At 40.7% G+C, this 15,441-nt stretch overlaps 3 protein-coding genes across 8 annotated transcripts; 2 read left to right on the forward strand and 1 right to left on the reverse strand.

The window, feature by feature from the left end:
- The first annotated feature begins 3,680 nt into the window (after window positions 1-3,680).
- LOC116202441 (dnaJ protein ERDJ2A-like) lies at window positions 3,681-8,113 on the forward strand. 2 transcript variants are annotated; one of them, XM_031533990.1, is made up of 12 exons: window positions 3,681-3,871; window positions 4,043-4,132; window positions 4,294-4,522; window positions 4,621-4,716; window positions 4,816-4,936; window positions 5,026-5,132; window positions 5,229-5,446; window positions 5,557-5,734; window positions 5,828-5,947; window positions 6,339-6,425; window positions 6,592-6,702; window positions 7,115-7,933. In XM_031533990.1, exons 3-12 carry the CDS (start codon window positions 4,337-4,339, stop codon window positions 7,931-7,933), a joined length of 2,043 nt encoding a protein of 680 aa, XP_031389850.1. In that variant the 5' UTR covers window positions 3,681-3,871; window positions 4,043-4,132; window positions 4,294-4,336. The 2 variants fall into 2 exon arrangements, with proteins under 2 accessions (XP_031389850.1, XP_031389849.1); XM_031533989.1 differs by lacking the exon at window positions 4,043-4,132 and having other exon boundaries at window positions 3,682-3,871; window positions 7,115-8,113.
- A 102-nt stretch (window positions 8,114-8,215) lies between these two features.
- Window positions 8,216-10,019, reverse strand: LOC116202443 (pentatricopeptide repeat-containing protein At4g21190). 4 transcript variants are annotated; one of them, XM_031533994.1, is made up of 6 exons: window positions 9,913-10,019; window positions 9,660-9,747; window positions 9,344-9,442; window positions 9,082-9,225; window positions 8,800-9,012; window positions 8,216-8,675 (listed from the first exon to the last, which is right to left on the reverse strand). In XM_031533994.1, the coding sequence occupies exons 2-6, from the start codon at window positions 9,744-9,746 to the stop codon at window positions 8,289-8,291; spliced, it is 930 nt and encodes a 309-aa protein (XP_031389854.1). In that variant the 5' UTR covers window position 9,747; window positions 9,913-10,019; the 3' UTR covers window positions 8,216-8,288. The 4 variants fall into 4 exon arrangements, with proteins under 4 accessions (XP_031389854.1, XP_031389856.1, XP_031389855.1 ...); XM_031533996.1 differs by having other exon boundaries at window positions 9,344-9,426; window positions 9,913-9,929; XM_031533995.1 differs by having other exon boundaries at window positions 9,344-9,426; window positions 9,660-9,984.
- Window positions 10,020-10,704: 685 nt separating this feature from the next.
- On the forward strand, window positions 10,705-14,967 carry LOC116202442 (uncharacterized protein At3g49140-like). 2 transcript variants are annotated; one of them, XM_031533991.1, is made up of 11 exons: window positions 10,707-10,965; window positions 11,167-11,257; window positions 11,367-11,595; window positions 11,690-11,792; window positions 11,874-11,941; window positions 12,361-12,519; window positions 12,616-12,741; window positions 12,950-13,285; window positions 13,893-14,045; window positions 14,408-14,503; window positions 14,667-14,967. In XM_031533991.1, exons 1-11 carry the CDS (start codon window positions 10,893-10,895, stop codon window positions 14,769-14,771), a joined length of 1,539 nt encoding a protein of 512 aa, XP_031389851.1. In that variant the 5' UTR covers window positions 10,707-10,892; the 3' UTR covers window positions 14,772-14,967. The 2 variants fall into 2 exon arrangements, with proteins under 2 accessions (XP_031389852.1, XP_031389851.1); XM_031533992.1 differs by lacking the exon at window positions 14,408-14,503 and having other exon boundaries at window positions 10,705-10,965.
- The last annotated feature ends 474 nt before the right edge of the window (window positions 14,968-15,441 follow it).

A 15,441-nucleotide genomic window follows, 5' to 3' on the forward strand; every position in this document is an offset into this window, starting at 1 on the left:
GGTTCAGTAATACTACGTCATTTTTTGCATCGTGATTGGTGAAAACTTCAAGAGTCACTCAACCATGAGCCACATACGTCATACGTTGCATTGTCCAGCATATTCTTCCGGCTTTTATAATTATATAAAGAGGAAACTCTAAGGTTTGGTTTCGATGGTGAAAAATTTGAAAGGAGATTATTATTTGGCAAATTCGTTTATCGAATTAAAAATTTCCTTACTTGAATAAAGGATAAAACGGATTTGGTCAAAATGTTACAGTGTCAAGCGAAAGAAAAATACTGTTGACAAGGTAGATTGATTCATGTAATTTGACATTTATTCCCTTTAAGTAATGTTTCGTATTTGAGTTTTGTGAATGAAAAAAATTCGCGCTGAAAGAGTTTTACCTCTTAATCGACCGACCCGACTTGAATGAATTAGACAGAACCCATTAGGCTTTCGAATATCAAAGTTCACACGAAAGAGGAATCCTTTCGGATCTTTTCTCCGATCTTCTTCGGTTAAATCTCTCCAATTCCCACCATCTAAACATCGCGTAAGCTCGGCTCAAATGGATTGGACAGCCAAAATTGATGGTCATTTTCATGGGATCTAACACAACTTACACTCGTGTGTTTGGTAGGCAAAGGCAACTATCACGCAAAAGACTGAAAAGGCCAAAGACTGAAGAGACTTCAATATGGGTCCGGGGGGGGTCCGTCCTATTGGCTCAACAACGACACGTTTTGAAGGAAAAATATATTGCAAAACTTTCTCCTTTTTGAGTGAAATGATAATTTTAATCTCTTCGATGACGGGTGGAGATTTATTAATTTTTCAGTGCAAAACAACGTCGAAGTCCAGGAAATTCACTAGCAAATTGTGAAGTACAAAATTGAAGCATGAAGAGAGAAATTGTAATTTATGTTCAACGATTTCTCTTCACTTCAATTGCCGCTCTTTTTTCCCCAGTCACCCTCCTCATAAGTATCTTTCAGTGTTTTCCAAATCTCGATTGAAATTTATAATCTATCGTGATTATAACTGGACACTATATTTATTAACCGCACCATTGTACACAAATCTCGAAAGATAAAGATCCAAGTTCTAAACTTGCTAGGAGCATAGGATTCCAATTTCCACCTGGTCATTGACATGTTCTGTTTGTCAAGGTTGGAATAGTGAGTTATTAATTACTCTTCGAGCAAAAAAAAAAAAAGGAATGTCAATTTTGGGCCACTGGGAATTTTATTTTTTTGGCCTAATTTTTATTTGCTTGTGCTCACGTTTATTTATTGAATTGAGACTATGGCATTTGAGCCTCAGATGGTGCCTTATCCATCAAATGCGAATCACTGCTGATTGATTGCCCAAAATGGGCACTAAATTCACAATTTGGTCCCTAAAAGATATACCTCGCTATTAAATGGTCCCTAAAAGATTTTGTCTGTACAATTTGGTTCGACCGTTTGCAACGTTAGTGCAATTTGATCATTTTGTTCACCTTTGAAGAGACCCATGTCGTTAAACGTTGACATGGCTGGTTATTTGTTGAGTTGGCCTGTAAAAACCCAAAATCTCCGGGATCCTTAATTGGGCAAATGAGAGAAGGGAGAGAAATCCCAAATCAATTTCCTAACCATTTTCTTGAAAACCCTAATTCCGACCTCAAATTCATCCAACCCCAACTTGAATATGCACTTTTGCTTTTTGCGGATGTGATTCTAACATGTTGCACTGGTGATTGTGGGTCGTTGCATCACTTTCAATTACCCAATTGTGAATTTTAATCGCAAGACTCGAATATAAGATTTTATTTAAGTGAAACGAGTTCTGAATTACCTAATATCAATCCATATCCGTGAAAAGTCTATTTCAATTTGTTACTAATTTAAGTAGCTTCTTTTTATTTGTGGCATTAAAAATATCCTTATTTTTTTGGATGAAAAACAAGGTTATATCAGCATACTGACTGAGACTAATTTTCATTTGGTATGACTATGACCACACAATGGTTTTAACAAATTTCGAACCCTAACTTCAAGTAAATTTCGTCCATTTAAAATTAATAAGTCCTATTATACTGTGATCGTGATTTTCTAAATAGACACATTAAAAATTTAAACTAAGAATAACTTGGAAACATGTTCATTTTTATACCGTACGAAAATTGATAATTAACATAATTTATTGGAAAATCTAAATCATCTATCTAAGCGGGTAAGTAGCATGGGTTTCCCTACCCATGGGGACACTACCCTCCTTCTTTCTTTTTTTTAAAAAAATTAATTTAATTGTATGAATTTTTTGGGAAGTACCGTTTGATACCCGAAAGTTCGATGGATTCGATTAATCTCTAAGTTCGAGCAGGGTCCATTAAAGGGTCAAACTCACTCTCTCTAATCACAAGTACCAAATCACCTAAAACCAACGCACTTAAATAAATAATCCGATTAATTTAGATTCAAGCATGATCAGTCCACTAAGGAGTAAAGCTCTCTCCCAATCACAAGTGCCAAATGACCTAAATCGACGTACATAGGTGAAAAGCTTATTTCAATATAAGTAATCTCTTTTTATTTGTAACCTTAACAATGTCCTTTTAGTTAGTGGTACAACTTTACACCAATCTTTTGACTAAGACTAATTCTCGCGATTTGGCCATGATAATGAGATGGTTTTCATGAATATCGAACGGTTATTGCAAGTGAAGTTTGTCGACTTCAAATTATGTGGCTAATTAAGCTCTATTATATTACAATCATGGTTTTCTGATTAGAATCACTGAAAATTCAAATTAAATTAGCGAGAAAATATTTATTTTTATACCTTGTGAAATATTATTTAGTACCATTTAAAAAAACGAATTGAATGTTTATAATTTTTATGTATAAGTAGTTTTACTATTGGTTTCACTTAACTATATATTGGTTATTATACAAACTATTATGATAAACTAACTAATCGAAGAAATTTTTTTCGATCTGCAGCATCGAACAATAACTACACGCTAGTTCTATATTAATCCTAGTCAGGCATTTTAATCCTACGCCACATGAGCAGGCAGTCTGCTCTGTTTTCTTTTTTCGATTTAGGTTTATGCACTCTAGACATAGTTGATTTCCTCAACGTGAATTTACAGTTAGCATGTCATTGAAATGGAATGAATCGCGACTCTCGAGGACAAATGAATCGCACTTGTCTTGGATTTTATCGATATTTTTCGCTTGATTACAAGCATAATTTTTAGTTTCAAATAAAATAAAATGAATCGTCACTATTAAACAAATATGCAATCCAACGAGCTAAATAAAGATTGATCATAAAAGAATTTATAATCCTCGGAAGAGTTCAAGGACACCGTGTCGTTCCCTCGAGGACCGTCCGGTGGTTGGCCGATCCCTCCATGAGAAAGAAAATTTGGATCTGACGGTCGCAGGAGCAGTGTCTGCGAAGGGACCGATATGTATGGCTGTTGTCGAAGGCACGATTGAGGTTTGCTTATGGGCCAGGCAACTATTTGGGCTTTCAATATTTGTATGCGCGCAAACATAGGAGAATTAGGCACGTTAATATTTTTTTGGTTTATTTATTTTTGTCTTGCAAAATATAAATCTCATATAATTATAGCGGATTGGGCACATTAATTAAATTAGCCAAGTTATGCTATAAGTCGGATTTAATTTTATTGCAGGTCAAAATATTATTCATAACGGAAAATAAAAAGGAAAAAATAAAAATATCGTCTTCTCCTTCTCCTTCGCGGCTTCACCTTCCCAGACGGAGGGTTTCAGCTCAGCCAGCACGAGGCGAGCTCGAAGGAGTCATCGAATCCGCCAGGAGGGGCCGCTCTTTCACCTGTTCGAGCTCGCCGGAGACTTAACTCAGGGTAATCTCTGTTCCTCTAGCTCTTGTTCGCGTTCCAGCTCTCTCATTTTCTGATTCACAATGGATCCTGATTCTGGCTGCTCGGATCCAAATCCATGGCGATCCGGGCCTTTCTCATTCCGGATCCTTACTGCTACGGCTTAGGAATTCGCTTGAATTGTCGATCTGTCAGGTTGTTTGTGAGCAGAAAGAAAGAAGTAATACTATGATCGGTCGATTCGTTGCGACGATATGCGGATCACTATTTGAGGGATTGCCTTTTGTAATTATCCCCGGATTTGATTGATGGATGTTTTAGGAATCTGCCTGTCATTTGTATGAAAATCAGCTCCTTAGAGGACTGATGTGGTTGGATTTTTACCTGTTGGGATTTTTGCTGGTGTCGTCAGGGAATGCTGAGTTAGGTTGAATTTTGAATTGTAGGTTTTAGTGCTTGTTGCCGGGTTATTCTAGCTAGGAAGTCGCGATGGCCGCTTCGGAGGAGACCAGTGCATTGTTCCCGATCTTCATACTGACAATAATGGCACTGCCTTTGGTGCCTTATACAATAATGAAACTCTGTCGTGCGGCTTCCAAGAAGACGAAGACCATACACTGCCAGTGCTCGGAGTGCTTGCGCTCGGGGAAGTATCATAAGTCGATTTTCAAGAGGGTGAGTTTCTTTGTTGGACTTTTGAAAAGATTCCCTGCTGCCAGAACTTTATGTTGTTTAGCTTCTTGATGCCTGTCTGTTTGCCTTCCATTTTGCAGATCTCGAACTTCTCAACCTGTAGCAACCTGACTCTAGTGCTCCTCTGGGTTGTTATGATATTTCTCGTATATTACATCAAAAATATGAGCAGCGAGGTGAAAAATATGTTGATTACTGCTAATTGATTGAGTATGTCAATGCATTCTTCTCTGATTCTTACATGCTCTCAATGCTTTTTGTTCTTGGTTATTCAGATTCAAGTTTTTGAGCCTTTTAGCATTCTTGGATTAGAACCAGGAGCTTCTGAGTCAGAAATAAAAAAGGCATACAGGAGACTCTCAATTCAGTACCACCCTGATAAGAATCCTGATCCAGGTTGAGGGTGTTTCCCTTGTCCTTATTGATTGAGATTTCTAAATAATTCACATATTCTAAGAGCATCCCATTTATTGCTTTGTTCTCAGAGGCGCATACGTATTTTGTGGAGTTCATTTCCAAGGCTTATCAAGCTCTCACGGACCCTATATCCCGTGAGAATTTTGAAAAGTATGGCCACCCAGATGGAAAACAGGTACTTGAGGATACTCAACTGGAAAATACAAGCAGTTTACTGGTAACTTTTTTTTTTTCTAGAGATGAAATAGTTACTCATGCTGTTCCTTTGCAGGGATTTCAAATGGGAATAGCCCTTCCCCAATTCCTTTTAGACATTGATGGGGCTTCTGGAGGGATACTGCTACTATGGATAGTTGGTGTTTGTATTCTTTTACCGTTGGTGATTGCAGTGATATATCTGTCGAGGTCATCGAAGTACACAGGCAATTATGTCATGCATCATACGCTGTACACTTACTATCATCTTATGAAGCCTTCTTTGGCTCCAAGGTGTCAATTCCAGTCCTTTCTAAACGTATAATATTCTCTATGGTTTTTGAATGTCATTCTCGATTCCTGTTGTGCTTATCCTGACCAACGTCACATGTTGAACTATGCAGCAAAGTAATGGAAGTGTTTATCAAGGCTGCTGAATATGGAGAAATTCCAGTCCGCAGGACTGATACAGAACCTCTTCAGAAACTGTTTTTATTAGTGAGGAGTGAGTTGAATCTGGACCTAAAAAATATCAAGCAAGAGCAGGCTAAGTTTTGGAAGCAGCATCCAGCAATGGTCAAGGTAGCTTCCCTGCGAAGTGGCCCCATATATCTCTGTTATGTTTCTCAACCCTAATGAAGTTCCATTTATTGACTAGCTTTGTTTTCTTTTCAGACAGAGTTGTTGATTCAGGCTCAGTTAACCCGGGAATCAGCAGCCTTGTCTCCAGGTTTGCTTGGTGATTTTAAACATGTGCTGGAACTTGCTCCCCGGCTTCTTGAGGAATTAATGAAGGTGGCTCCTGAGATCTTTCATCTTGTAGTCTTTTAATAAGCTACTATTTTTGGCTGTTGCATTTGACATGATCAATGACTCCTGAAAATCTGTGTCTTCCCCTGTAGTTCATTATCATTGTTTGTTTCAGCGTCAAATGTGAGTACAGGAAAAATTCTTGAATCTTGTAAAGAAAACTGCATTTCTATTTCTTGATGGGAGCAGGGAAGGGGTATAACTCAGCGGTAGAGTGTCACCTGGTTGACTTTTAGGGAGTTTTTTCTGCTCATGCATATACTCAGTGACTGAATACACGTAGTTCCATTGAAGGTTTCTGAAACTAGGCTTTATGGTTATGCATTTGCATCTCTTTTACCTAGTTTTTCTAATGCAAAACATTCTGTTTACACAGATGGCACTCGTCCCACGCAATGCGCAGGGTCATGGTTGGCTTAGGCCTGCTGTTGGGGTGGCTGAGCTCTCGCAGTGCATCATTCAGGTGCTTATATTCATGGAAGATATATGTTTGTTAATTGCAGCAGTTGTTTCTTTGAAATTTTTAGCTTTCTTTCACTTTTACTACTACATGTTGGTCCGTGACTTTGTGATGGTTGTTATTGTCCTATAAGGCCTCATTTTCTTAAATATTTTTTATTTTGGTGTAGGCTGTTCCTCTCAGTGCAAGGAAGACAATTGGGGGATCAACTGAAGGCATTGCACCTTTCCTTCAGCTACCGCACTTCAATGAGGCTGTTGTCAAGAAGATAGCACGCAAGGTAATTGCTCTATGTTTCTCTTGCCTGCATATTGCTGTTGAATGAGAGGTTGGATATATGGCCTTTGTTCATACTTTTAATTCCTAAATGGAGTACAGCTATGTAATTCCATGAAGCTGTCCAGATCAGAAAAATGGTATGACTGAGTGGATCTCTGGATATACATATTGCCCTAACTTGTTTTAACTGCATGTAGTCTTTATTAACCAGGAGAAATGGGAAACCAAGTGGATCAGCTATTTCTATGTTTATTTGTTTCTATTTCGATAGACATATATATTACTCGAACATCTCACAAGAATTCACTTAACCTCTCTAATTCTTGGAGCTAATTCTTCACCATCTTCATGATGCTTTACTCTTTTGTGGACAACACTATTGACAGCAACTGCAATGTATTTTTCTTTTGCAGAAAGTGAGGACGTTTCAGGAGCTTCGCGACATGACCCTCGATGAGCGAGCAGAATTGCTCACTCTGGTAGCAGGATTCTCCTCAACAGAAGTACAAGATGTAGAGAGGGTGCTTGAAATGATGCCTTCCCTTACTGTAGAAGTCACCTGCGAGACTGGAGGAGAAGAAGGAATTCAGGAGGGTGATTTGGTCACTGTTCACGCTTGGGTTACCCTCGAGAGGACTAATGGACTTGTGGGTGCCCTCCCTCATGCTCCATACTACCCATTCCAGAAGGAAGAGAACTTCTGGTTCCTTCTCGCAGAACCCACCTCGAATAATGTATGGTTCTCCCAGAAGGTAAATTTCATGGACGAGGCTGCTGCTATTACTGCAGCTTCTAAGGCGATTGAAGAGACGATGGAGGGATCTGGTGCAGATGTGAAGGAGACAAGTCGGGCAGTCCGGGAAGCTGTCGAGAAGGTTCGTGCAGGCTCGAGGCTGGTCTTGGGCAAGTTCTTGGCCCCACCAGAGGGGAACTATAGCTTGGTCTGTCACTGCGTGTGTGATTCCTGGATTGGCTGCGATAAGAAAGTGAACCTGAAGGTGAAGGTTCTGAAGCGGACCCGGGCAGGAACTCGTGGTGGGGCTGCAGCAGAAGAGGCAGTCATGGACGATGGTATTGAAGAGGAAGAGGAGATTGAGGAGGAGGAGGATTACGAGAGCGAGTACAGTGAAGACGAGGCCGATAAACTGGATACAAAGAAGAAGTCCGTTGCCAATGGGAAAGTCACCGCGAAGGGCTCAAGCTCAGAAGGCTCGGGATCAGATGAAGAGTGATGACTTAGAAACAGAGTTCAATTTTCCCATTTTTTTGTCAGAGAGAGAAACGATAGAATTGCTTTTTGTACTCTAATTTTGTTGTTAAATGGACTACATAATGTACTGTGCTCAGGATAGTTTCTTGTAGGCCTCGAGTTTCTCAATAAGTTATAATCTTCTGCAAATTCCTTTCTTCTATACTTTCCCTTCAATAAGTTGGTATACATTTCTTGCAAGCGGTTTATGAGTCGGGTATATATCTTGAGCCATTCAACGGGAGAATATCGGAACGCATAACAATGATGACAGACGGGATAAAACTTGAATAACATCACTCGTGTGCATATGTTAAATTGTCACAATGAGGAACTGATTACAATGTTTCTCCCCGCTCATCACCTTGGTTCGATATTGAATTAGACTCATCAGGAAGTTTGTCTCCTCGATCTGAGCTCGTTCCTTCATCCTCGGTGATTTCTTCCTCTCCACTTTCCTGCTCATTCAGTTGCTCTAAATCAACAGATGCTCCGTCACCATTCCCGATTTGTGCTCTCCTCATGCTATTGGAATCATATAGCTTGTCACTTCGTACTCTCACTCGCTTCCCTTTGATGTACCGATACTCCCATTTGGGTGGTGGGTATTTCTTGTTTAATTTGTCGTACTTGTCGAGCATACCTAGTTGCTGGAATACCTTTCCCATCATTGAAACGGTCGAAACAGTAGGCCGGACACCAAGTTCTTCCATGTCAGCAAATATCTAGCATAAAAGGTGAAGTGGTTATATTCTTGAGATCTTTGACCTTTAAAAACAGAGAAAAGGGGATCTTCTCCATGGACATTATACGAACAGGCAAAGCAAAGTGGAGATTTCAGCAGAATACCTCGAACATCTTCTCATGCATCCCTCTCTTGTGATAGACAGATATCATTTTGTCGAAGAAAATGCGAGGTGTAGCTTCAAGGCTATCAGAGAATATCTTATTCCAGAGCTCCTCAGCCTCATCGAGCCTCCCATCTTCCGCTAATGCATTTAGCAGTGTGAAATAGCTTCCCATCGTCCTTCCTTGACCTTTGCTTAGCATCCACTTGGTCACCTAATGCCCAAACGATTCACTTCATGGTTCTCGACAGAAATAAGTGAACAAGTGAAACGGGAAGCATACCTGTATTATCCGCTTCCATTCATTTTGCTTTTCGAGAGTCTTCAGGGCTTTCTTCACTGTGATTACAGGGAACTCCAACTCCCACGCAATGAAGGAATCGAGCGCCCCATACACTTCCTCTTTTACATTCGACAACCCTTTAACCTGCAAACATCAAAACGTAACAAAAGCACCTACTTGAATACTTTCCCAAGCACATTCGTTCTCCACGAGATGTGAAGGCTTAAAAATAAGTCACAAGGAAATTCTTTTCGGCTCTTACGCATTCTACAAGCTTTGCGGATTTGGAGACAGTCCCAATTCTCTTTCTCGACTTCCATACTCGAGGATACCTCGGCCGAGGACCTTTTGCAGCACATAACTGATAGTTATCGAAATCTCAGAGGTAAGAAAACGAAGCTCGTAACTATCAATACTCTGATAAAAACCCGAACTAGCTGTATAAAACAGAACAGCTCGCTGGAATTTTCCTATTTTCTACTCCAACCAGTCCCGGCTATCTTTCTCAGAGTTAAGCTCGACAAGTGACCCGACAAGCACGAATGTAAGCAGCTAAATTATCAAGGAGGGATCCTTACCACAACGCATCTGGTGCTTCTGAATATCTCAGCTGAGTCGCACCTTCGAGTTATCAATGGAAGAACAGAGTGTCTCAAACTAAGCATCCTGAAATTCAAAAGAGAAGAATTGAAAGCTTAAGAGGAGCTCAACCAGCTGCTTCCACAAAAAATTCCGCGTCCCATCGATTGCGCTTCCGACAAATGAAACTGGAGATTACACCGCCATTTAACAGTGTCTTCCTCGAGCTTGAAGAGGGCGTCACAGAATTACCGGCTTGGGCTTGAGGTGAGTATCAATCGCAGAGACGAACCTCACTGGATTGAGCTTTCTCTCTTCTTTTATTATTATTCTTTTTCTACTCGAATTTATTTTCCCTTATTCCTTTTCCCAGTAGATCTGTTCCTTTTAGTTTTTGCTGTGGATGAAGGTTGGCCCAAAGTTAGGCCGATGGGCTTGGGCCCGTGCGATCCCAACTAGGAATTATACGGAATTTCCATCCTATTCATTATTAATTTATTTATACAAACAAAGAAAAGTACAATAAATATAAAGCAAAGTTTCGTGATTCATCCTTTAGTGTGCTGAAAATCACATTTGATGCAAAAGATGTATGATGATGTAATTAGATCATATGAATATAAGATGGATTCTTTTTACATACGATACGACGACATAACTTGTAAATATAGTCATCAGTTGCTCGGTGCAAATCAGTTGGCCCATGTGACCAACTCTTACATGTAAAAGTATGACGGGGAAGCGCTCTAGTGCTCGAGAGGATCAATTTATTTATTGAAATATAGCTCGATGTCATGGTTCTATTGTTTCGTGATATGGACGAGCCGGTGCTCCCGGAAATAGCCCATAATTTCCGAGACTACGTGGGGACCGCGACTTGAACCGGCGTAAAAGAGTGGCTTGGGATTGGGATGAGTCGATTCTAATCTTACCGTGGTCCAACTCCAAAGGCCAATCCGAAACAAAAATATCGTCAGCTCCCCTAACCCCGAAACGGCGTCGTCTGCGGCAAATGGAAGACGAACAACATCACCTCATCCGCAAATACAGCGCCAGAGCTGCTTCCTCACGCTCGCTCACCAGGACAGACATAGAGGCGGAAGGAAGCGAAGGAGAAGAGAATGGTTGTTCATCTCTCTCCCCTCCTCCTCCTCCTCCTCCTCCCCGTTCCTCCGAGCGAGCAGTGATCGCTCCCCATTGGAGCAGAGAGGAACTCCGCCGACGGATCGACGATGATGATCGAGTCCGCCATGGCCCTTCGGTTCCCCGCCGGCTCGAGCTTCTGCTCCTCTTCCGCCTTCCCCTGTAACTCTCCTTTCTCATCCTCACTTTCGGTTTGTCGGCGAAAATGCGACTCGAACTTGCTTCTTCTTCTTCCTCCTCCTCCTGAGCTTCTCATCTGCGCGTTCCTTCTAGTTTTCTCACGTTTTCTCAGCTGCCAGATAAGGAGCAGTGTGGTACGCTTTGATCGTTGGAACTAAATTTGAAAACTCTCGTTGTATGCAGGTTACCGTTCACTTCTGAGCTCGGACGAGCACGCCGGAGTCCACGTCAGCTCCCGTCGGATTTCACACTCCAGCTGCTTTGACATGCCGTGGTACTGATTCCGGTTCTTTTCGTATAGCATACGTCGATGAAATTGCTCTTAGACATTGTATATACTGCTATTTGGATGTGGAGAGTTTGAGATTGCTGGACTTGTACAGTTATCATAGAGTAAATGGCGGCGGCGGCGGCAGTTCTATTTCGAGGAGGAAGAACCTCGCGAGGAACAAAGTAAGAGCTACTGCGGAGCATTTAGGTTCAGCATCTGATCCGATTAAGTACAATGGGAGGGCGGGGTACCATCCGTTTGAGGACGTTGCCGAATTAGCATCAGGTGGTGCTGGAGATGCTAGGCTTACAACCGCAGAAACTGTGCGGACCGTTGTCGAGGTACTACGTTACATCCATTATGAAATTTCAACCATGTCACAGGAGGGGCTATTTGTTTGTGGAGCTGATATTGCAATTAGTGTGTCTCGTTCAGGTGAACAGTAAAGCTACACTGCTGTTCTCTGGTGTGGTTGGTGATGAAGTCCACGAAAATATTCTTTGGCCCGATTTGCCTTATGCAACTGATGAGCATGGGAGTAAGTATTTGGATCATTTTAATTTGGAGTCAGCTGACTGCAGTGTTTTCTGTTTGAGATTTATGTCTTGGTATGCTGCAGATATATATTTCCAGGTGAACAATGACGAGGATATTATGCGAGCATTAGCATCAGACACGCATATGGTGGTACGGAATTTACTTTTGCACATCTCTGGAGAATGGATATTGATTTATACTTGGAAGTTTGCTCTCCAATAGTAGTTCCTTCTCTATGCCTCACCATAGATTGTGAACAAGGCATGCATAACCTCACAATGCTTGGGTTCGGATCACTCTCCCCGCTTACTTGGTTGTCCTATGATGCACTGTTTTGGGTTTAAATGCTGGAACTGTAATATGTAATCCCAGTACTTCAACTAGCAAAAGCAATTTTATTAGAGAATTAGGAAAGGGCGTCTTCTTCATGCAGACCATTGTTTTTCCCCTTTTCTCTTGTTTTTTATTCATGATACGAAACTCAGTCCACTAGTACTTCTGTGTACAGTCTTTTCGCAAGTGTTTTTTACTAAGGTTTGACAACTGATGTTATCTTGTACAATTTGCAGCATGTAATTATAGGCTTGGACACCATGGAAATGATGAATGACATCGAAATATCAGGTCCTGCAGAAATTGATTTCGGAATCGAAGAAATCGGGGAGGAAGATAGTGATTTTGAAGAAGATGGTGAGGATGACGATGCTGAAGATGATGACTACGAAGAGGTGTATATATTTATCTCTCTTGTACTGCCTAAATTTTTCAAGCGGCAATATTATCTTTATCGGGTTTTGACTGCGGTCACTGATTAATATATGTAGGATTGGGTGTCTGTTCTTGAAGATGAAGATGATCTTGATGAATCTGATGGGAATCTTGGAGACTGGGCAAAGTTGGATACTATGCATTATTCTCATCCTATGTACTTTGCAAAGAAGTTGGCTGAGGTAATTATGCTTTGCAATTATTCTAACAGAAACCGTGAAGATTCTGCTCTGTCAACGTAGCATAACCTGAAGGTGCAGATTTCAACCTAAAGCTGTTGCAGAGGAGAGTTTGTGTGTTTTTATGATAACCAGTAGAACATGATATGTTAAATGATAATTTTCACTTGGTAAGTTGGTAATGCCACTATCCATTTACATTTGGTTTTAGGTTGCCTCGGATGACCCTATCGATTGTATGGAACGACCTCCAGTTGGTATTGTCATTCATGGCCTTTTAAGACCAGCACTCATTGAAGAGAAGTCAGTCATTCAGAAGCTTTTATCTGGCCATAATTCCAGTGCTGATGTAAATAATGTCGAAGTTATTGTAGACAGCAAATTAGAAGATTCTGGTACGAGTGGCCAGAGTCAAGCACCAGTATCATTTGGAGATGGCTCAATGGGGGTAGAGGAATTGGAAAAGGATGAAAACCTGAAGAAGGACACGTCATTTTACAAGCTGGAGATGATTAAAATCCAGCTGCTTTCGGTACACGGACATCCAGTATGGCTTTAACCTTTTGATCTTTACGAATGATTGAGCATGAAGCTAAAAAAATTCAAACATATTCGGTTTTTAATTACCACATATGAGAGTGAATGTTTTTGATAGATGAAATCAGTTGCATTCTCATGCATTATTTCATTTCGTGAAATCCGCAAATAAATGACGTAGGACTTCTTATCTCATTGCGTAAATTCAAGAATTGCAGTCCAGGTGCCCCTATAGTCTGATGAATATCTAGTGTGACATGATATCTTTCTTTTGGATCGTAGATCCATATAGCTGCTTCTTCATTTCTCTGATAGCCAAATCAAATTAGAAATTCAGTCAGGATTTGGATCTTAAAATTTGATCTCTCAATCCTCTGAATTGGTTTTCTGAAAAAGCTATGAAAGCGGTTTCTAAATGCCTGAGGTTTTACCTTCAAGTTGATTTTAGGTAGGAATAAAATGTGTATCTATGTAGTATTGCTGACCGTACAGACGCCCTTTTTTTATGATTGACTGTCTGAGAACTATGATTTGTTTGGTTAAGTTTTCAAATTAAAAATTTTCGTCAGCTTTTTATTTTACATCTCATTAATTTCTGTCTTCTTGAGACCGTTCAGAATATTATTGAAGTAGAGGATTACAGGAGAGCGAGGCCTGATTCCATTGCTCCCTCCGCTGCTAAAATCATGTCTCGCTTAAAAGCTGGCGGAGAGAAGACTGGACAAGCCCTCAAATCCTTGTGTTGGAGATCTAAGGGCATTCAAGTGGAGGTAAAAACTCGAACTCTTCAAGTATGATCTTAACACAAAGAACATCTTAACACAGATTAAGCGCAAACTTTTCTACTCCTGTCCTGTGTCATAACTTTCACATTTCATCACCAACGCTGCTTAAATAGCCGCTTTTAACGTTTTCCCTTGTAGCACTGAGAAACTTAGGGGGGAGAGAGTACCATCTTTGCTTCAACTGAAGCCTGTCTATGATATATTCCTTTTGTATAAACTAACAATCGATGTGTACCCACAGACGAGCTAAAGTATCTCTTAGTTTCTATAAGGATTTTCTTCTTGGCCAAATACGTAATTGATAATGCAAGACAAATTTATTCAAATCATACTTGCTGAAATCTCAGGAGGCTATGATTACTGGCATCGATGCCCTGGGCTTTGACATGAGGGTTTGTTCAGGAACACAGCTTCAAACGTTACGCTTTGCATTTGAGACCAGGGTATCTAATCCTATTTTACTTAACAGTTAGCGCCGGAATTTTTTTCTTTGATTCGAAATGCCAGGTCCTCTTTCCATGCAATTGTTCGCTCGAGAATTGGCTTTGTATGTCTTCATGTCAATGGAAAAACAAACTTTATTTGTGAACAATTTTGTCGTTGCAGGCCACTTCAGAATATAGTGCTGAGAGGCAACTCAACGATCTTTTATTTCCGAGGATCCAACACAAGACACAAAAAAAGAGGCAGACCCGTCAAAATGAATGGTAACTCAATGAGCTAGTTAGTGCATCAATTATTTATTGTACCATATTTGTTGATTTTGCTGATCGGCAGTAAATCAATTAAGCTCTTCCTTCTCATGCTTTGTTGCAAGAAATGGGGTATTGTATTTCGTTCTTTTCTTCAGTTGTTTGCTTTGTCTGAGCAACCACCATTCATTCAATCGGTTTTGTGGCATTGCTTTGATTAACTACCAACTGACATTTGTACTGTAGGACCCAATCATGGGCCTCGCCGGATGTCCGGCTCTGCTGGATCGGCTCAGACCGAACAGCGTCCATTGACCATTGGGATTGAGCCTGTAAAAAGTATCGGGCTAATCCAGATTGGTTCCAGGCCCAACTAGGTAGGTTGCCATATTTTGGGTTGGCACTTTGGTGGGCTCGGACTAATCCAGAATGCCCGGGTGTGAATGTCATGGCGTGCCCTTTACCCCTTAATTGTCAAAATTCCAATTGTCGATCAAAATGGGTGGTACTTTTGACTCTGGGGGGTGGGTGCTCGTTGGGAGTCTTTTAACCCCCCCAATCCTGACGGTCTCTAAGGGTCAACAATGACCTTTTAGATTTGAGATGTTGAGATCCTTGTTGTCGAACGAAATTGGGATCTCAAGTCTGAAGGGGTGGGGGACCTGGCCAACACCTTAGAGATCATTGAT

The sequence above is a fragment of the Punica granatum genome, chromosome 4 (assembly GCF_007655135.1).
Source record: "Punica granatum isolate Tunisia-2019 chromosome 4, ASM765513v2, whole genome shotgun sequence".
Taxonomy (NCBI): Eukaryota; Viridiplantae; Streptophyta; class Magnoliopsida; order Myrtales; family Lythraceae; genus Punica; species Punica granatum.

Excerpts from the sequence above, each read along its gene's own strand:
- LOC116202441 (XM_031533990.1), top strand. The coding sequence starts at position 4,337 with ATGGCCGCTTCGGAGGAGACCAGTGCATTGTTCCCGATCTTCATACTG. Across the intron at positions 6,426-6,591 it reads TCTCGCAGTGCATCATTCAG|GCTGTTCCTCTCAGTGCAAG; the intron begins GTGCTTATATTC and ends ATTTTGGTGTAG. Across the intron at positions 6,703-7,114 it reads TCAAGAAGATAGCACGCAAG|AAAGTGAGGACGTTTCAGGA; the intron begins GTAATTGCTCTA and ends TTTCTTTTGCAG.
- LOC116202442 (XM_031533991.1), top strand. The coding sequence starts at position 10,893 with ATGATGATCGAGTCCGCCATGGCCCTTCGGTTCCCCGCCGGCTCGAGC. Across the intron at positions 11,942-12,360 it reads CATCAGACACGCATATGGTG|CATGTAATTATAGGCTTGGA; the intron begins GTACGGAATTTA and ends TACAATTTGCAG. Across the intron at positions 13,286-13,892 it reads TTTCGGTACACGGACATCCA|AATATTATTGAAGTAGAGGA; the intron begins GTATGGCTTTAA and ends GAGACCGTTCAG.
- LOC116202443 (XM_031533994.1), bottom strand. The coding sequence starts at position 9,746 with ATGCTTAGTTTGAGACACTCTGTTCTTCCATTGATAACTCGAAGGTGC. Across the intron at positions 9,226-9,343 it reads CCGCAAAGCTTGTAGAATGC|GTTAAAGGGTTGTCGAATGT; the intron begins GTAAGAGCCGAA and ends TGATGTTTGCAG. Across the intron at positions 9,013-9,081 it reads AATGGAAGCGGATAATACAG|GTGACCAAGTGGATGCTAAG; the intron begins GTATGCTTCCCG and ends TTTGGGCATTAG.